Source organism: Bombina bombina, chromosome 5 (assembly GCF_027579735.1).
Source record: "Bombina bombina isolate aBomBom1 chromosome 5, aBomBom1.pri, whole genome shotgun sequence".
Taxonomy (NCBI): Eukaryota; Metazoa; Chordata; class Amphibia; order Anura; family Bombinatoridae; genus Bombina; species Bombina bombina.
The window spans coordinates 132,088,743-132,110,700 of record NC_069503.1 but is presented as its reverse complement, the minus strand read 5'-3'; the positions used below and the strand labels follow the sequence as shown (position 1 = coordinate 132,110,700).

Sequence of the window (21,958 nt, the reverse complement as noted above, 5' to 3'; positions counted from 1 at the left end):
ATAGGTAACTTTTTTTTTTTAAACAACCGATGACAAGGCTTTCCTAAGGTCAGCCAAAAAGATGTCCAACCCGACGTCCGTCAGGTGAACCCCATCCGGTCGGTAAAGGGCCTTCTTGTCGGCCGTGATGGAATCATGCCTAATAACAAAGCCTCCCAAGGCCGTGACCGCTCTTCCCATTTCCCTGTTCACCTTCTTGCAGACATTATATGCTGCCCTCTGAGTGAGAATATGACACCAAAGCAGCCGTGCAACCACATTCGACCATCCTATCCTCACATCCTGGAGTCACGCACTCACCCATTTCAAATCCGAAGTCATAATCCTGATTAAATCCAACACAGGGATAGACCCCAAGTCATTACCCCCCAAATGCACCACAATCACTTGAGGATTTCCCCAGCTCCTATGTGCATCCTGTAACAGGGTGGGTATTTCATTCCAATTTTGCCCCCTGCGACCGAGCCAGCGAATGTTAGCCCTGGATGAAGCCAATACTAGCTGCTGCCCGTCCGGGGAATAAAGCGCCCTGATGGCCGCCCAGTGGATAAAGGAATGACCAATAATCCACACATGAACCGGGGGAGTTATCTTACCTAGAACAACATGGATAGGGACAAATGAAGTGCAGCCTGCTGGCTAATACAGGCCTCCCTCCGTCCTCCCCCCAACTGGGAAGGCACCTGAAAGGCCCCTAAATTTTGCCCCCACCTTTACCCTATTCAGTCAAGGGGCAAATGTAACCCCTATAACGCTCTGATTTCCAGTGCCCCAACATCTTAATGTCTGCCTGCGACTGCCCTCTAACCGCTGCGCTAGTCGCTGCCCCAATCCTAAATGAATGTGGGGCTATTCTGGACGAATCTAAGCCTATCACCGCCGCGACTTTGGTTAACACTTTGCGGAACTGAAAAGACGAGAGTGAGCTTCCGTCTTCGTGAATGAGAAATTGCCGTGCTCCCGCCGGCCGCACACAGCAATACACCTCCACGCTCAGCACCGGGCAGCATTCTGGGAATTCCTGCCTCGGTAGGAGTAACCAAGCCCCTTTTCCTTCCTGATCCATCTTGGAACTTGGGATAAGCAGGAGCAGGCCGTCCTCTGAGGCCCTCACATGCTCCATTTTAATTCCCCCAACATCTCCCTTCTTCGAAGTGGACACCACTTCCCCTATTCTCAAAGCCTCTGCGAACGCCAGCGCAAAAGCAGCCTGAAAAAAACAGGCCTCATATGACGAAGAGCATACTGACCAAAATTTTCCCACCAACTGCCGCAACCTTGCCGAAGTGGCCCCACCCCTTCAAGACTTGCCTCACCAGAAAAGCATTTGTAAAGTCTGACAGCCCCAACGCCTTATTAAAAAATGACAAAGCCGCCAACCTACTAAGAGCCGACAATCTGGACACACCCTCTTGTTTCAAGCATGCCAACCAATCAAGAACGTGTACCTGAGACGCCTGTTGAATTAAGAAGCCCTTCTGCTCACTGAAGCGCTCCCACGCCTTCCAGTGCGACATGTACGCTGCCCACGTCTTAGGTGCCAGCGAAGCCCTGATCAGGGGGAGAATGGACTCCCAACCCCCGCCAGCTGCCAAAGAAAGGGAGGGCACGTTAGACCCTCTGCTGCCGCCCTTGGAGCCACCCTCCTGAACTGACCCCATTAAAATCTAGAGAGGGCGTCTGCAATGTAAAGCGAATGTTAAGTTGCAAGCAGTGCAACACCAGGTGTCTAAGGTTAGTCACCCCACTGGGGAAGCCGCTGACAATCTGTTTATGGCATACACCACGTTCATATTATCAGACCAAAAAATCACCGACTGATTAGCCAGACGGTCCCCCCAGAGCTCGACCACTACCACTATAGGGAAAAGCTTGAGTAAAGCCAAATTACGGGTAAGGACAGCAGAAACCCAATCTGCCGGCCAAGCCTCCACGCTCCAGTCCCCGTCCAGATAGGCGCCATACCCCAGACCCCCTGCCACATCCATGAACAGATGCAAGGCCTGGTTGGAGATAGGCCCAGCCCTTCAAAGGCAAACCCTGTTGAAATGAACTAGGAACTGTTCCCATACTCTTAAGTCCTCCTTCATCTGTGTCGTAACCCGACACCATTGCCGCTGACCACGAGGGTCCTTCAATTGACCCTCCAGTCTGTGATTGAAGACCCTCCCCATGGGGATGACCCTCCCCGCGAAGTTAAGAAGACCCAACAATGATTGCAGAGATTGTAGGCCTAGTCGCTATACGAGTTTGGGGGGTAGGGGGTACCACATTGTCAAGATCTGATGCCTCCTTTTCCCTTCCAGGTCTCCTCCACAGTGATGGCTCTCCAACCACATCCCTGTACTGCTGGGGAGGCAAGGAATTATGTCTGGCATGCTCCATATTAACAAAAGGCCTTAATTGGAAGAGATCCAGCACAGAAGAAAATTCTCCTTGAAGTCTGGAAGCAGGAAGAGGCTGGATCCACTGCAACAGGACCCTATAAAGGCAAGAGGTACACCCGCCCACCCACTTGCAACATTGTAACATACACACACTAGAACACTCCAGACTTCAAGTCAGCTATCCCTTAATTTTGCTACAGGCCCACTAGAGGGCCCTCCACTGCCAAAAGCACAATAGGTAGGGAAGGGATACTACTCTCTCACACACACACATTGGTTATAGGTTTTCACAAACGTACTTTGCCTTCCCTCTCACTGACAGCTTCTCCCAGCACTTCCTGCAGAGGTCTGATGATATCATCTCACTAGGGTTGCCACCTCAGCCATGTTTTCCTGGACACTTATGAGTTATACATGCTGCAGGGTGTGCAGAGAGGAACATGCATTGTGCTGTTCAGTGTCACTATTTGTGTGCTTTCCAGGGTTGAAAATCATGTTCTTACTTCCAAACCCTGCAGCATGTATAACTCATAAGTGTCCAGGAAAACATGGCTGAGGTGGTAACCCTACATCTCACTGCAGCTCCGTAGTAAGTGGGCTAGCAGGAGGAGGGGCAGTGAGTTCAAGTTCTAGGTTAACTGTGAGAGCACCAGCAGGGAATCAGGGAAATGCAGCTTTGTTATCTTAAATAGAGCAGAGTATAGAGATTAAAATGATATTTTGCTTGAAAAGCCTGTGATGCCTTGATGAGGACTGCAATAATCTAAGGAGATATTAGAAAATTATCTCCTTAGATTATTGCAGTTCTCATCAAGGCATCACAGGCTTTGCAAGCAAAATGCTGTTTTAATCTCTATACTCTGCTTTATTTACAGCCAGATAACATGATGGGGCTGTCTGACATTTCTGTATACTTGCTGACTGTGCATTTAATCACTTCCCCCAGACGGCTTGCAGATTGCCTGCTCTCTCCACCGGTAGTTAGCAGGAAGGGCTTTAAGTCACATGCTAAGTTAAATTAAAAGGCATTAAAGCCAGGCTGGCAGCTGTTTGGTAATAGCTCCTGATGCACTCTTTCAGCCCAGCCCTCCCTGGCAGCAACAGTCACTCTCTGTCTCTTACCACTGGGATGCAAATAGGTTTGCTGAAGCTCTGCTGCACACGTGTCAGGCTGACAGCACTCTGTGTGTGCACACAGTTCTGGGTGTCTCCAATTCATTCAGTGCAGTGCATCTGCGCCACAGGCTGCTTTTTATAGCTCAGCCTGTAATCCCTGCCCTCCCCATGCTGTCAGCCAATGGGAGTTAGGTATGTTGTTTTTTGTTTTTTTTTGGACGTCAAAGCTTAGTCGGCCTTATAGATAATGAATGGGGGCCCTTAGAAATCGCATGTAGGGACATAATACTCATGTGCAAAATGCTCTAAATCAGGGCATAACTCTAAAACGTCCCACTTTGGGATCTTCATAAAATATTTGCTCAGAATTGTTACATTTTTAGACACATTTTTTCCTACTAGTACTATATCAGATTCTGCAACCCCCCCCCCCCACACACACACACACATACACACACCACCTGAAATTTTTTTTACATTTAACACACTGTACCATGAGGCTTTATTTTTTTTTGCTTTTTTTAATTCACCCTCAATTTTATTTAGGAGGGCATTGCCCCACCTGCCCTGATGAAGTTGCCTCCACTGGTTAAAATGCCTTAAGTAAAAAACTGTGTTAACAAGAATCTGCCACAAGCAACAGAGGACAGCTGGATACAGTCTCTCCCACACAGGCACTTGCTCAGTGGTGTCCGGATTCCCACCAGAGCTGCGATCGCTTGATAACCAATGCTGTCCATACAGTAAATAGGAGTGTCCCTCTAAGGGGAATATCTGTCAAAATTACCCTAACGCGTTTCCCCCGGTAATTTTCGGGCTTTCTTAAGAGGATTTCAATGTTGGATCGTTTTTTACTTAAGGTGTTTTAACTATGCACTTCTTGTAAGTATAATTTTACTTGCGTGACATTTGGGCCCTTATTTATGAAAGGTCTTGCGGACCTGATCCGACAGTGTGGATCAGGTCCGCCAGACCTCGCTGAATGCGGAAAGCAATACGCTCTCCGTATTCAGCATTGCACCAGCAGCTCACAAGAGCTGCTGGTGCAACGCCGCCCCCTGCAGACTCGCGGCCAATGGGCCGCCAGCAGGGGGTGTCAATCAACCCGATCGTACTCGATCTGGTTGATTTCTGTCGATTCCTGTCCGCCTGCTCAGAGCAAGCGGACAGCGTTATGGAGCAGCGGTCTTTGTGACTGAAGACTCGACAGAAACACGGGCCCACAAGCTCCATACGGAGCTTGTTAAATGGGCCCCGTGGTGTCTAATAATCCGAAGTGGCAAGACATGTGGCCTGTGAGCTCCTGTTCGTTGACCGAATAAAACACTGCTGAGTGCAAGAGAAAGTGTTTTTTTCACATGCTTTTATCCATCTAAGTCCAATCTATTTGTGTCATTGGAGCGAAGAGATAGAAGCAATAAATGGATGATCAGAAAACTGTCTGTGATAGATGAACGGCGCGAGCCGCAATCTTAGATCATACTTACAATCCATCGTCACTTATAGTGAATCACTAATTGCTCCACACACTACGGCTTCGGATTCAGCTAATCCCCCCAGTCCACCAGGGTAACAAGCAAGTAACCGCTACTGCCATATAATGCTCACAGGCATAAAATACATATGAAACAACATTACCTTCAAATATGGAGATACAAATCACTAGCCTGTTATGCAACCTAATAACATCGCTGGACAGTCATCAACATGCTCTAATCTGGGATTTGAGAGCGGCTACTAAACCGCTACAGAAAACGTTGGAAAACAACGAGCTGGAGATAATTGATAGTTCCGGCTCCCCAGACACTTGGCAGCGGATGGGAAATGCGGCTCAAAGTGCAGCGACCATCATCATTGATGCCCAACACAAGAAGGGAGATCATTTCAGCAGACCTATGTCTAAAGACCTATGGCAAGTCTCAAAAATGCTTCCCACGGAGGACTCACAACTCTGTCCTGATCTCTCATATGGAACTGAAACTCCAACCCCACGCCTATCCTTACTCGAGGACCTGGTGTATGCTGTAATGGGTAATTGGTTAGAAGAGAGGTCTAACTGGCATCTCAAAATAACTATCCTTACTCAGGACTCACAACCATTAACAGGGTTCCACATTATAAAAGAAGGGGTTTGAAAGTCAATCAATCCACGCCTGAGCCATTTTCCCTTCAATATGTGGGAACCAGAATTGGGTCGTATAAAGGCAGACATAAACTCCCTTAACTGCTGCGCTCACCATGCCTTAAAGTATATACCATATGTATGTTTAGGTCCTCTGAGAACGGGATTATCACTCTGAATCATATTATTAGTAAATAGGAGTGTATAGTAGGTCCAGTAATAGCAAGAGACATTAACCATGGTACATACACTAAAAGAGACTATAATCCAGCCACACTACAGTTTGTTAACATGCTTTCATATTTTGCATACTGTTATGACTATTTTGCATTGTTATTCACAGACACCTGTTATACCTAAAGATAATCGGTACATTTTGTACTTTCCTCTTGCTTAGGGCATTAATAGCCTCAATGCTTATGCATAGCCCCTAGAATTTCTCTATTTATATTTAGAGCCTGTTAAGGTATAATATACTACTCACTAATACCTGTCACTGGTGGCCCATTTGTCGGCGACTGAGGCATTAGGGTCTGCCCTGTTGTGTTTAGTTTTGAGTAGCCTCACACAAACAGAAATTATATTCTGCCATTGTAAATATTAAGTAATTATTTGCCTCATTTGAAAGTAAATGTAAAATATATTGTAAACCTGCTATATTCTCAGAAAGTCATCATGAGGTAATTTCATCAGTTTACTCCCCTTTAATTCCCTATAAGGTTTAGTTCCTGCCAGATTCTGTACCATATAGGCTATCTATAATCTATCAACAGAAATTTCCACAGATTATTCAGAGCATGTATATTCCATATTATCAGGATTGCTTAAATGTGTTGGGTGAAGGTTGACAATTGATGATAACCTGTAGCTTCTCATTGTCCATGTGCTATACTTGAGGCCAGTACCTAAGGTAAAACATAGACAGCCGTGAATCTATGTATATCTCTGAACATTATACTTGTATCAGTTGCTGATTATTACTACATATGCTGCAACTTACCTACCTGTAGTGCCCTTGGTACAATTAAATCCATAAAAGTCCACCCCCGCTACCCCACCCTATACCCTCTTTTAATTGTTTGAGCGGTGCTTACCCGCTGAACCACAACATAATTCCAGTAACTGACATATATTTCCTAGACCCAAACTTTACACTACCTTTAACTCCCTGGGTACCTCTTCACGGTTAGATATCTCTTCCACACGCCAGAACAGAGATTCCCGGTCTATAGACGTATTTCTTGGGGTAACTCTTATAATTTGATATCACTGGTTAATATATTCTTTCATTTCTACTATTATTATTATGTTGTTTCCTTCCCCTGCCTTATGATTTAGGCCCATTCTGGGCCTTAACAGTAGCTATAGCATATCATGCACATATGTTTTTCCTTCATCTGATGTCCTCTTGAGGCCAGTAAAATAGCTACATTTATACGCTAATATCTGTCTATAAAAATGATGTTTCAAGACAATACAGACAGTCACTTCTATTTTGTAAGCCATCCTGTTTTGCCTGACTACTGTAACTTCTAATCTTATCAGTATGCTACTATATGTTTATATGCTAAACCTTAAAAACTAATTTCAAAGAAAGAAAATAACTGCTCTAGGCAGTATTTTGGGATGCAAGTTGGTGGGAGTGGGGTGTTAGAAAAAAAAAAACAGCACTGAAAAGTGCCTTTACATTGCAATCTATGGGAACTGTGTGTTCCCTGTTAATATATATGTATATGCTTATATAGATATGTATTTATGTGTATTTACACATATTAACACATAGATATACAGTATATGTATATGCATATATTTAAAATTGCTACCATTGCTGCACTACTTACCCCCTTCGCTGCCTCAGAGACGGCATCAGATTGAGGCTCCTATAGAAGCCTAGTGAAGCGCGCTCTGAGATCACGTTCGCATAGCTGTGAACTTGTAATACCAACACACATTAGCGTGCGCTGGTATTTCACAGTGGAGTGCAAATATCACTTTCATGAAAGCAATATTTAGCGCTCCACTTATAATCTGGCCCTTAGTCTGCAAATCAGATGCACTTTTATTAATTACATTTTTCTAACACGCTTTATCGGTAAAATATTTACCATTTTGTGAAGGTAAAGATCTCACTGTTCCTCCGCCCGCTTCTCTTCCTTCATCTAGCTCAGCTATGACAAATCTGGCTTCATCCAATTATTGCTTGCCTCAGATGGCATCCAGCTCAGTGGGCATGCAACGATTGGATGAAGCCGGATTCATCATTGCTCAGCTAGATGAAGGATGAGATGCGGGCGGAGGAACAGATCTTTTTTACCAATAAAACATCTGAGAAAAATGAAATCAATGAAAGTGCCCCTGTTTTGCAGACTAATTGTATATTCTGTGCAGTACATTAAGATACTTTACAATCACTTTAAGGGAGTAATAGGATAATTAATTAACTCTGAGCAGATAAGTTTGCCTTCTACTTTGGTGTATGTTTAGGGTGATATGATTGCACACCCTTACTTAAATACGTTACAAAACACCTATATTTAATTATCTATCCCTCTCCCTTTGTTTTGTCATATTGTAATTTATATTTTGAGATCATTCCAGTAGTTATATAATTTACACAAATTATTTGCCTACACTATGACAAATATTTTATAATTGCTAATTAGGGCTATGGCCCATTGTGACTATATTAATAAGTATACGTTTGAAATTTGATTTGCTAATTTCCTATAATGTGATTATAACTTACGCTAGCGGTGTACAGCTTGGCTCAATGCCAAATAAGCAATTTTTTAATTCTGGATTATAAATTGTACTTTACACTTTTTCCTTCTGTCTTGATAAAAGATATAGCACTTTGTGCATTTTTACACTGTGGTCTTCCTTTGTTCCTTGGTTGCTTTATGTAATTTAGCTAATCTAAATATATTTATATATATATATATATATATATATATATATATATATATATATATATATCATGTGGGAAATCTAAATAAAAAACCCTTTAGTTTAAAGAAGGGGTTATCGTCATATTAATTAGGGTCTTTACATATAGTTATTCAACTTTGATCTGCAAATAGTCGCTCTTATGAGCCTTATTTATTCATGACTGGTTATCACTATTACCACAGTGATCGTCTGGTTTTTAAAAGCTATAAAGGGGCTTTAAAGAAATGGGTCTTGGGGTTCTCTAGGCCTTTTTAATGGAATATCATGAGTACCTAGTTCCCCTCATTAGAAAGTGCATTTTTGCTGTTTTTTTTAGATTGTGCTTATACTGTACACCCCCAAGACACACACCATCTGAATGAGCAGGGAATTGCTTTTTAATCAGTGGCTTTTGGGGATTCCTTCCACTTAAGGAACTGGAATTGTGTTTTTTCTATTTCTCCCCCCTCCATACCAGCTCTCTTCCTAATCTACTTTGCGGATTTTGGAGCTTGCTGACATCACAGCTCCCATGTGTTCTGACATCACTGGTGTCGACATCAGCCACCTCATAGCAGGTCTTAAGGCATGGGGGGGGCACAATCAGCTCAAAAGTGCCCTCCTCCCCTTTGAGATAATAACACACGATCATGATTTGCACTTAATCAGTTAAACCCTGCACAAGTGTTATTTTCTATACTTTTTTTTATAAACATACCGGGCATTTCCCTTTCTCACGATCCTCCTTCTTGCAATTGGTCTGTTGTAATTTAGCTTCAATTTTCACAAATGTGTTACTGTTACCATCCTGCAACAGATGAGAAAGAACAATTAATCCAATGTGCTCTGTGGTAGCAGATCAGTATAGATCAGAGCATTAACAAAGCAAAGCGTGTGTGTAATTTAAATATATATATATACACTGTATATGTGTGTGTGTTATATACATATATCTGTGTGTATATATATATATATATATATATATATATATATATATATATATATATATATATATATATATATATATATATATATATATATATATATATATATATATAATACTTGAGTGTGTGCTATCCTTTGGACTGTTATGCTATTTACTTGATGAGCACCCCGGCTGTTACACTTATAGTATTGTGAGTGCTGGGTCTTGGTGAAAATTATATGTGTGTGTGTTGCGAGTAAAGTAAAAAGTCCGGGAAATCATAGAATTACCCGGGTAATGCTAGGATTACCCAAGCGACTTTCCCCCTTTAACCCCCCCAGGCGAAAGCAAAAAAGATAATGAAGATGGAGGGATTACAGTGCATCGTATATATGTTTGATGCAGTGACTCGATCAGTCTGAAGGGATTTATGATTTAACATCAGGCTTTACCAACAGCTGCTTGGGTAATCGTAGCATTACCCGGGTAATGCTAGGATTACCCAATATCTGACTTTACCCGCAACATATTTATATATATATATATATATATACCGTATTTTTCGCTCCATAAGGTGCACTTTTTCCCCCCTCAAAAGTAAGGGCAAATGTCTGTGCGTCTTATGGAGCGAATGCAGGCCCTGCGCTTGCAGTTTTAGACTATTTACCGTTAGCGGGGTTAACAGTGGCGATGGTGTCACATCCCCTAATTGGTTGCACTGTCTTGCTGAGTTCCACTTCCTGCGCGCTGGGCGCAGGTTATCTGTTACTGTCTGAGAAGTGAATGAGGAAGCGCTATAGGACGGTGCGGGAGCAGGGCAGAGCTTTTCAGCCGAGACTGGGGGCACTGGAAGCTGCTGTGTGAAGGCCCGGGGATCTGCTGCAGCTAGTGCTACTGTGGAGCAGAACTTATCCCAGTGAAGAACACTGGCAACAGGTGAGCCATATGCTGCCAAAAAATGCAGCACATAGTTTTACTGTTTGTGGGCTGGAGGAGCAGGTGAATTTACTTTATATACCAGTATATACCGGTAAGAATTTAAATGTGGCCCTTAATGTTTTAAAAATTGGCATTGCGGGTTAGGGTTATTAGGGTTAGGGGTTTAGGGTTAGGGTTAAGGGTTTAGGGTTAGGGTTTAGGGTTAGGGCTTAGGGTTATTAGGGTTAGGGGTTTAGGGTTAGGGTTAAGGGTTAGGGGTTAGGGTTTAGGGTTAGGGTTTAGGGTTAGGGTTTAGGGTTAGGGTTTAGGGTTATTAGGGTTAGGGGTTTAGGGTTAGGGTTAAGGGTTGGGGTTAGGGTTATTAGGGTTAGGGGTTTAGGGTTAGGGTTTAGGGTTATTAGGGTTAGGGTTATTAGGGTTAGGGGTTTAGGGTTAGGGTTTTGGGTTAGAGTTAGCCCCCTCCCCTTGGCACATCAGGCATCAGGAAATAGAAATTATATTATATATTTTTTTTCTTGTTTTCCTCCTCTAAAAACTAGGTGCGTCTTATGGTCAGGTGCGTCTTATGAAGCGAAAAATACAGTATATATATATATATATATATATATATATATAACATACAGTATATATGTGTGTGTGTATATATATATATATATATATATATATTTATATATATATATGTATGTATGTGTGTGTATATATATATATATATATATATACTGTATATATATATTTATATATATATGTATGTGTGTGTGTACATTATACTTGAAAATGTTGGTATATGGTCAAATATTACAATTGCGGGGGGGATTGTTTGAGTGTTAGGGGGGCTATGGCTGCTCTTCCTTAAAGTGAAGGTCAATTTTTATGAATAAGTGCCCGGTTTTAAATAATCCTATTAAAACAAGGGCACTTTAATTCATCAAAATTGACATTTCACTACTTTTCTTCAAAACTTACCTTTTAATCCTGAAAGCCGCTCCAGCTCTTCCTCCGCCCATCGCAAGTCCTCTTCATGGGTCCAAAATGACGAAGCTGGCTTCCTCCGATCACAGAGTTCCATCAGGCTATGATCTCCCGGGGGGAAAGCCGTGTTTGGAGGAAGTTAGATTCGTAATTTCTGACGTAAGAAGAGGCTTCCAACAGTCAGGAGAATCGCTGGATCAGCTTTCAGGATTAAAAGATACGTTTTTAAAGAAAAGGAGTGAAATGTCAATTTTTATGAATTAAAGTGCCCTTGTTTTTAATAGGTTTATTAAAAACCGGGCACTAATTCATCCAAATCGACCTTCACTTTAACATGTTGGGGCCTAATTCTGGTCCCAATCTGGCCCTGGAGTATTGGGGTCTCTGTTCTCCTGTGACTGAATTAATTGATTTCAATCTGAAACCAGTGGTTAAGAACTCTTTTTCCTATCTGTTAGATTCATCAACATTGTTGAGGAGATTAGATGACATCTTATGGTTGGAGAATGAGGATATTTTGGTTACCATGGATGTAAACAGCCTGTACACTGTTATTCCTTATATTGAGGGGGTGTAGGGCTGTCATATCCATGGTTTGTGATTTTCTGCATATGTGGGTCCTCCCATTGAGTTCCTGCTGGAGCTATTGACTTTTTGTTTGGAGAAAAACTATTTTAAGTTTGAAATAAATTTTTATTTGCAGACAGATGGGATGTCAATGGGTTCCAATATGGCTCCCACATATGCAAACTTATGTTATGGTATGAGACACACAATATGCAACCTCATCTCTTACAACATATTAAATTTTACATAAGATACATTAATGATGTCTTTTTGGTATGGAGAGGTTTGGAGGCTAGTATTGAATATTACATTTAAAACACAGAATTAGACTAGAAATACTATTTTGAATTTGAATGTAATACTGTTTAATAAATGTAATATTCGAATTCAAATGCTACATTCAAATTCGAATGTCACATTCGATATCGAAATAGTATTTCTAGTCTAATACTGTGTTTAATAAATGTAATATTCGAATTGAATGCTAGACTAGAAATACTATTTCGAATTCGAATGTGACATTCGAATGTAGCATTCGAATTCGAATATTACATTTATTAAAGTGAAAGTAAATCCTAGCGTTTTACAAATGCTAGGATTTACTATTGAAACAAATAAAGGGCACTTTTATTCATGAAGTATAAGATACTTTATGTAGAAAGCTCCTTTATTTGATTCAATTGATCGCTGTTTTTAGCTGCTTCGGCAGCCCACGGCTAAAAAATGGGAACCGGATTTACCGCATGGCTATTGGCTAAGAGGTAAAAACGTCACCTCTTAGCCAAAATTGTTTTTAGCCGTGCTCTGCTAAAGGAGCTAAGAGCGGAGATCGATTGAATCAAATAAAGGAGCTTTCAATATGAAGTATCTTATACTTCATAAATGAAAGTGCCCTTTATTTTTTCCTATAGTAAATCCTAGCGTTTGTAAAACTTTAAACACAGTTGTAGACTAGAAATACTATTTCGAATTTGAATGTCACATTCAAATTCAAATGTCATATTCGAATATTACATTTCGAAATTGAATGAATATATAGCTAAACATTCTATTACTTGAACTAATATTTTTACATTTTATTCAAAAATTCAAAAATAGAATGTTAGAATGTTATATAAACATCTCCCATCTCCCTGATGACAGGTCTTAGCTCTTGAGTCTTCTTCCATTTTGGTAAAAGAATATGAACAAAGTTAATTGCTTATCTTGGAACGTGGGTGGGATAACATCCCCTATTAAAAGATAGTCAATAATAAAACATTTAAATTCCTTTAACCCACAAATTGTTTTCTTGCAAGAGATACATCTAAAACCAGAGGAAGCATTAAAATTAAAATCTAAATGGGTGGGAAATGTAGTACATTCTCCATACTGTGGCCGGAAAAGGGACGTAGCGATCTTATTCAATAAGAGCTTGCGGTTCGATATCCTGTCCTAAATTATAGATCCGCACGGGAGATATCTTATTCTAGAAGTATTAATTCAGGAGGTAAAGCTGGTCCTGTGCAATGTATATGGTCCAAATAAACCCGATAAAGGATTTTGGGATGACTTGAAGGCAAAGTTGTTGTACTATAGCAATCAGAAAATTATTGTGTGCTGAGATTTTAATATAGCTCCGCGATTAGATAGGTTTAAATGTTTAAATAAGTTTGAGCAAGGGAGGAATAGGATTCTTTCAAATTTTATGACAGATCTAAAGCTAGTAGATATTTGGCGTAGATAATTCCCTGATGTAAAGGCATATACATGTGAGTCTAAATCATTTAATACATTGTCGCATATAGATTTTGTTTTGGTGTCAGAGTGTGTATTGAATCAAGTTATTTGCGCAGATATAAAGGATATTGTTATCTCAGATCATGCGGTTATTTCGCTTCAGATAAAGGCGGGTCCAGATTTTGGCCCAAACTTCTCTAGGCTTTCCTTCTCTTCTTATCTAATTAATAACCTACATTTCACTAACTGGTTGACTGATAAGTGGAATGAGTATAAGTATAATAATAATATGTATGCGGTCAAGCCTGAGGTTTTTTGGGAAGCTTTTAAGGCATTCATCAGGGGCGAGATAAGAGCTTATTTATGCAAATGGAAAAGAAAAGTAAGGCCAATTAACAAACCAGGTCAGAAACGCTTATGAAGCATATCTAAATAATCCTGTTAAACTAGCCTGGGATAAATATTCTGAAAAAAAAAATGAAAGGGACTTATTCATTAAACATAAGATTATACAAGAAGATCTAAAAACAAGAGCAAAATATTGTGGGAATTACGGAAGGTCGGCTAGATATCTTTCAGTTCTGATCAAAAACAGACAAAGTAGTAAAAGAATCCATAAAATTAGGGCTGAAGGCAGGACTGTCAATAATCCCAAGGAAATAAAAGGAGCCTTTTATACATTCTATAAGAGGATATATGAAAGCGAGGAAATCAATAAGCAGAACAAATAGAGCTTTTGGAATAAGCTCAAAATTCCTAAGATTTCTGAACAAGATTTAGAATCACTAAATCTACCATTTACGGTGGAAGAAGTGATAAACCAGATTAACTTATCCAAATCATATAAAGCTCCAGGGCCAGACCAACTCCCAGCTGAACTATATAACATTTTACAAGATTATATCCCAGAGACTTTAGTGAATCTTTTTAACTCATATTTTGTTGAAAATAAAACTCCATCAAGGTATTTCTCAGCGTCAACCATTACTTTGATATATAAAAAAAATAAAGACCCAGAAAATATGTCTGCATACAGACCAATATCTTTATTAAACTGTGACTACAAGATCTTTATGTCCATTATAGCTAATAGGTTAAAAATGTATATTGGGAAATTAATTCATGCAGACCAAGTGGGGTTTATGCCGGGTAGAAATGTATCTAAAATTATACGTAGGGTCCTAATGGTGTTGGAGTTTTTTTGGAATGAAAATAAGGGCAAAGATACTCGTAGTAGAGCAAATATGGCGCTTCTGGCGATTTATGCTGAAAAAGCATTTGACCTTATTAACTGGGATCACTTATATACATCGCTGGCGCATTTTGGGTTTAAGGGGAATTTTTTAAATACAATTCATGCAATATATCAAAATCCAATCTCTAATGTATTAATTAACTCCAAACTCACTCAAGATATTATTTTAGAAAAAGGTACTCGTCAGGGTTGTCACCTTTCACCCCTATTGTTCAACTTGGCCTTAGAGCCGTTTGCGATTAAACTGCGACAAGAACTATCCGGTATTAAGGTGGGTACGGTCAAAATAGTTCTTACTTTATATGCGGATGACTTAATTTTATTTCTGAATGATTCAGATCATTCAATACAACATTTTTTAACCTTGGTAACTCAATTTGGGTCCTTTTCAGGTTATAAAATTAATCCTGAAAAATCTGAAATTCTCTGGATCACGCCAAACAAGTCCATAAGTTCTAGTTACCCATTTAAGTCAGTTGAATCAATAAATTATCTAGGGATTAAAAGTCACAGGGATCCTACCGCCTGGTATAATTTAAATTATACAGCTTATTTTGGTAAATATAAAAGAGATATAGATAAGTGGATGGCGCTTCCAATTTCACTCACAGCACGGGTCTCTATGATTAAGACTATGTTTTTCCCATAGTTACTATATCTTTTGCAAAATCTTCCAATTATGATTAAGGCCAGAGACATTGCATTGTTTAATGGTATTTCAGCCGGATTTGTATGGAAGCAAAAACATAAACGTATTTCCACACATAATCTTAGTTTACATACATATGCAGGAGGTTTAGCATTGCCAAATCTTAGATACTATAATCTAGCTACATTAAGTAAATATATCTTAGACTGGATTACAGAAATAGAGTATTCAACGAATCTGCATCTAGAGATGGAAATGGTAACTCCATTTTTGTTGAAGGCCTTGATGCATTTAGATAAGACAGAATTACCCAAATGGGTGGCCCGGATGGGGACATTTGTGAACCCCATTGTGGCTTGGCACAAACTATGTGATGAATTAAATATTAATTGGAAAACATCTAAGTATTTACCAATATATGGAAACCTAAACTTCCCTAGTGGGATCTCTTCTAGAACTTTTAGGGAGTGGTTCAATAAAGGCCTGAAAGATGTAATACAAATTAGAGACGAGATGTTAGACTTGGTTAAATCCTTTGCGGAATTGCAAAGAGAGTATATGATCCATAAACACAGTTTTTTTGCTTACTTACAATTAAGACATCTGTATTGGAAATTATGGGAGAATAACAAATCAGACTGGAAACTAGGAGACATTAATTCAGCAATTAATATCTATAAACAATTTCTCTATCTCCTTTCTGTATAACTTGCTACTTAATAAGGCTGGACAGATTCGTATAGATGAATTATTAAAGAAATGGAAAATAAATTTCCCTGCTATCTCTGTTGAATAGCTTGAGGATAGTTTTAGACTAGTTAAAAAAGCAACCTCTATAATTTCGTGGAGAGAATCGCATTGCAAGCTCTTAAACAGGGTGTATGTAACCCCCGCACAACTTAAAAAATGGTATTGAACTGATAATAATATCTGTGTGAAATGTAGTATTTTGAATGCCGACCTTATACATTGCTTCTGGAGATGTCCAAAAATCAAACAATTTTGGAATAAGGTAAATTTTTGGCTGTCTTTAAGTTTAGATGATCAATACACTATCAGCCCACAAGATATTTTCTTCCTATGTAACTACTCAAAAAAATAAACAATACAAGACAATTAATTCACTGATCCTAACCGGACGTAATTTAATTCTGTTAAACTGGAGAAGTGGTAACTCTCCTTCTTTTCAAACCTATAAAGCTACGATTGCCAATACAATTATAATGGAACAATACTCTAGTGATATCTATGCAGAGGAGAAAATGGAGAAGTATCTCCAAAAATGGCTGGGTATAATGAAAACTTTTAAAAAATAGACTTAAGTGACCAGCGCCAAAAAATAAATTACTACAAACTCCAACTAGAAAAAATAGGTTACCCTCAAAGACCTACAGGACTAATCAATACAAAATACAAAGCACTAGGGAGCGCTGAAACCAGCTTAAGAGTAAGGATTATAGAATATATATAATAATAAAACACCTAACCTGATACTAATATGATACTACTATAATAGGCAATATGTATAATACATGTAAATATAAATTGTGAATTATGAATTATGTGTGAAAAAAATATTTTCAAAATTGGAAAAAATTATATATGAAAAAAATTCTATGTGAAAAAATTCAATTATATAGAAGATGCCAGCAACAAATACTAGAATTGCAAATCTATATATAAAAAACTTTATTACAATATAGGTCGACCTATTCAAGACATACAATAATAAATCACAAAATTAAGAAAAAAAGAAAATTAGTATAAAAAAACTCCTTAAACCAAAAGTTCATGCATAAGAAACAGTTCCCAGGAGTGGACGATTTTTCGGCTTGTTACTATGTGGACCCACGCTCATACAAGGATGCTGTTCTGTGTATAGTTGTAAGAGGAGCGTTCCCAGGACAAAAGAGGCAGTCGCAGCCAATGATGGTATTTTCCCTACGGACAAGGAATCCTCTTAGTAAATGTCACACAGCAAATAGCAGGGGAAGTTACATCTGTACTTACATAATAATAAGCAGCAACCGGCCTCCAAACTTGAACCAACGATCTGTGGACACACCTTCCAATAGTAACCAATGGCCACTGGAAACAGAAAAGCTTTAACAGGGAAAAGCAATTAGATATACTAGGCTAGAAACCCAGTGAATTTTTTGCAGCTTTCTTTTACAGGATATGCATTCTCGCTCCCAAGGCCTGTTTATAATGGCCAATACTGCACAAAAAACACCTAGCAGAGGGTTATTCAGCCACAAGATATCTGCTCTCTTTGAGAGCTTGAAAAAGATATTAAATTTTGAAACTAGTTGCTCTATTTTAAACTAACTCCTACACCTTTGGAGTATTTTATTTGTGCAGATATCTTGTGGCTGAATAACCCTCTGCTAGGTGTTTTTTGTGCAGTATTGGCCATTATAAACAGGCCTTGGGAGCGAGAATGCATATCCTGTAAAAGAAAGCTGCAAAAAATTCACTGGGTTTCTAGCCTAGTATATCTAATTGCTTTTCCCTGTTAAAGCTTTTCTGTTTCCAGTGGCCATTGGTTACTATTGGAAGGTGTGTCCACAGATCGTTGGTTCAAGTTTGGAGGCCGGTTGCTGCTTATTATTATGTAAGTACGGATGTAACTTCCCCTGCTATTTGCTGTGTGACATTTACTAAGAGGATTCCTTGTCCGTAGGGAAAATACCATCATTGGCTGCGACTGCCTCTTTTGTCCTGGGAACGCTCCTCTTACAACTATACACAGAACAGCATCCTTGTATGAGCGTGGGTCCACATAGTAACAAGCCGAAAAATCGTCCACTCCTGGGAACTGTTTCTTATGCATGAACTTTTGGTTTAAGGAGTTTTTTATACTAATTTTCTTTTTTTCTTAATTTTGTGATTTATTATTGTATGTCTTGAATAGGTCGACCTATATTGTAATAAAGTTTTTTATATATAGATATGCAATTCTAGTATTTGTTGCTGGCATCTTCTATAGAATTGAATTTTTTCACATAGAATTTTTTTCATATAGAATTTTTTCCAATTTTGAAAAGATTTTTTTCACACATAATTCATAATTCACAATTTATATTTACATGTATTATACATATTGCCTATTATAGTAGTATCATAATGAAAACTTTTCCCATGCCATCACAACTACAATTTATAACTATTTTTAAAAGATCCACGTTTTTCGATAATTGGGTACAGACGGGAAGACTACCTGCAGAATGGGCATAGTTATGTTGTAAGCAGTTGGATATTCTTTTGATAACGCTTTAAGTTTGAGTATAGCAGGGTGCCAATTCCTTTTTTCTGACTTGAACATCTCCAAGAATGAGAGTGATGGTGATTGTAGGTTTGGAACCTTGTTATACTCAAAACCTACTGACAAGAATTCTTTACTGATGGCCAATAGTTTTCACCCAACACATCAGATGAGGGGTGTCATCTCTTCGCAGCTCTCGGGGGTGGCATGAAACAACACTTTGGACAGCACTAGGGACATCCAGGAGAAAGCTATGAAGGAGAAACTTAAGGATAGGGGCTACAGGTTAACAGACATTGAGAAAACCTCTGTCAAACTCTCATAACAGAATCAAACATCTTTATTGAATAAAGATAAGCATGAAGAGGCGACCAAGAATACTTTGAACTTTGTGACTACATTTACACCCTTGCATAGGATTATGGAGAGATCCATTAGAACCAATTGGGATATTATACGGGCTGACAAGAAATTGCCATTTACCCATATGAAGGAACCTCAGACAGTCTATAGAAGGGCACCAAACCTGAGGGACATTCTGGTCCATAATGATCTAGTACGTCGTTACCAAAAGGGTCATGGCTGGATGAAAGAAGGAAGTTGGGTTGGTATAAATGAGGTGATTGCACAACATGCAATAGTATGAACACTGGCCCTATTTTTCACCACCACTTCAATGGAAAACGCTATAAAATCCGGCACAGGCTGTCTTGCACTAGTGACTATCAGCTAGATTACAAGTATTGCGGTACAGCCTTTAACGCAGAAAAAATGGCCATTCCATTTTTGGCCAGGAACACATATGACGAGTTGTGACGGCATAGCTGTAACGCAAGCATTTTAGCCTGTAACGCAACGTCCATTCCGCACTGAAAAAAATGACATTTTTGTGCAGGATTTCCCATAGTGCCATATTACAGGTTGTGCGTTTAGGCTAAAATGCTTGTGTTACAGCCTATACGACACAATCCATACCGCCATCTCAGAGCAGTAGTTATGGATTTTGAGAAACAAAAAATTTTCACAAAACTCATAACAAAAATGTCACAAAGTACAGTAACACCCATAAACTACCTATTTACCCCTAAACCGCCGCGCTCCCGCATTGCAAACACTATATTAAACTTATTAACCAATAATCCACCGGCCCCCCACATCGCTACTAATTAAATAATTCTATTAACCACTAATCTGCCGCCCACCCACATCACCAACACTATTTAAATATATTAACCACCAAACCAGCGCTCCCTGACATCCCCGACACTATAATAAAGTTCAAGTTACAATAAACTACCAATAGCCCTTAAAATGGCCTTTTGTAGGGCATTACCCTAACTTAAACAGCTCTTTTACCTGTAAAAAAATACAAAGTCCCCCCAACAGTAAAACCCACCACCCAACCAACCCCTAAAATAAAAAAACGCCAATAGGATGAGAGCTACTGAAATCCTATTGGCTGATTTGAACAGCCAATAGGATTTCATAAGCTCTCATCCTATTGGCTGATTTGAATTTGAAGAATCAAATCAGCCAATAGGAATGCAAGGTATGCCATTTTGAAACGGCTACCTTGTATTCAACTTCAGTGTACGGCGGTGACCGTATGAAGAGGACGCTCCGTGCAGGATAGGATCGACTTCCAGGATAGCTGAGCTCCGCGCCGCTGGGATGAAGATAGAAAACTTCCCCAAGATGGATGAAGGTGTCGCCTCCTGGATGAAGATGGATGTCCGGTCTTCAGGAACTGTGAGTAGATATTTACCGCCACTTCAACCCTCAATACCAGCGTTGCTTACGGTAGCGGTAAGCTGGCAAAATGTGCTTGTGCACGATTCCCCCATAGGAAACAATGGGGCAGTTTGGGATGAAAAAAAACCTAACACCTGCAAAAAAGCAGCGTTAAGCTCCCAACGCAGCCCCATTGTTTCCTATGGGGAAACACTCTCTAAGTCTGCACTTAACACCCTAACATGAACCCCGAGTCTAAACACCTGTAACCTTACACTTATTAACCCCTAATCTGCCGCCCCCGCTATCGCTGACACCTGCATTATATTATTAACCACTAATCTGCCGCTCCGTACACCGCCGCAACCTACATTATCCCTATGAACCCCTAATCTGCTGCCCCTAACACCGCCGACCCCTATATTATATTTATTAACCCCTAATCTGCCCCCCCCCACGTCGCCGCTACCTTACCTACACTTATTAACCCCTAATCTGCCAACCGGACCTCGCCGCCACTATAATAAATGTATTAACCCCTAAACCGCTGCACTCCCACCTCGCAAACCCTATAATAAATAGTATTAACCCCTAATCTGCCCTCACTAACATCGCCGCCACCTAACTTCAAGTATTAACCCCTAATTTGCCGACCAGACCTCGCCGCTACTATAATAAATGTATTAACCCCTAAAGCTAAGTCTAACCCTAACCCTAACACCCCCTAAGTTAAATATAATTTTAATCTAACGAAATAATTTAAATCTTAGTAACTAAAGTATTCCTAATTAAAACTAAATACTTACCTGTAAAATAAACCCTAATATAGCTACAATATAACGAATAATTATATTGTAGCTATTTTAGGATTTATATTTATTTTACAGGCAACTTTGTATTTATTTTAACTAAGAACAATAGCTATTAAATAGTTATTTACTATTTAATAGCTACCTAGTTAAAATAATTACAAAGTTACCTGTAAAATAAATCCTAACCTAAGTTACAATTAAACCTAACACTACACTATCAATAAATTAATAAAATAAATGACCTACAATTACATACAATCAAATAAACTAAACTAAATTACAAAAAACAAACAAACACTAAATTACAAAAAATAAAAAAAGATTACAAGAAAATTAGGCTAATTACACCTACTCTAAGCCCCCTAATAAAATAAAAAGCCCCCCAAAATAATAAAGGTCCCTACCCTATTCTAAATTAAAAAGTAACCAGCTCTTTTACCAGCCCTTAAAATGGCTTTTTGCGGGGCATGCCCCAAAGTAATCAGCTCTTTTGCCTGTAAAAAAAAAATACAACCCCCCCAACATTAAAACCCACCACCCACATACCCCTACTTTAACCCAAACCCCCCTTAAA

General features: G+C 39.4%; 1 protein-coding gene across 1 annotated transcript in view; it reads right to left on the bottom strand.

Moving 5' to 3' along the window:
- LOC128659251 (retinoic acid receptor responder protein 2) overlaps window positions 1-21,958 on the bottom strand; it is a 164,034-nt gene that overhangs the window by 115,875 nt on the left and 26,201 nt on the right. The window contains exon 2 of the mRNA XM_053712927.1: window positions 9,272-9,361. Coding sequence (XP_053568902.1) covers window positions 9,272-9,361 — 90 coding nt within the window. The remainder of the gene's footprint in view (window positions 1-9,271; window positions 9,362-21,958) is intronic.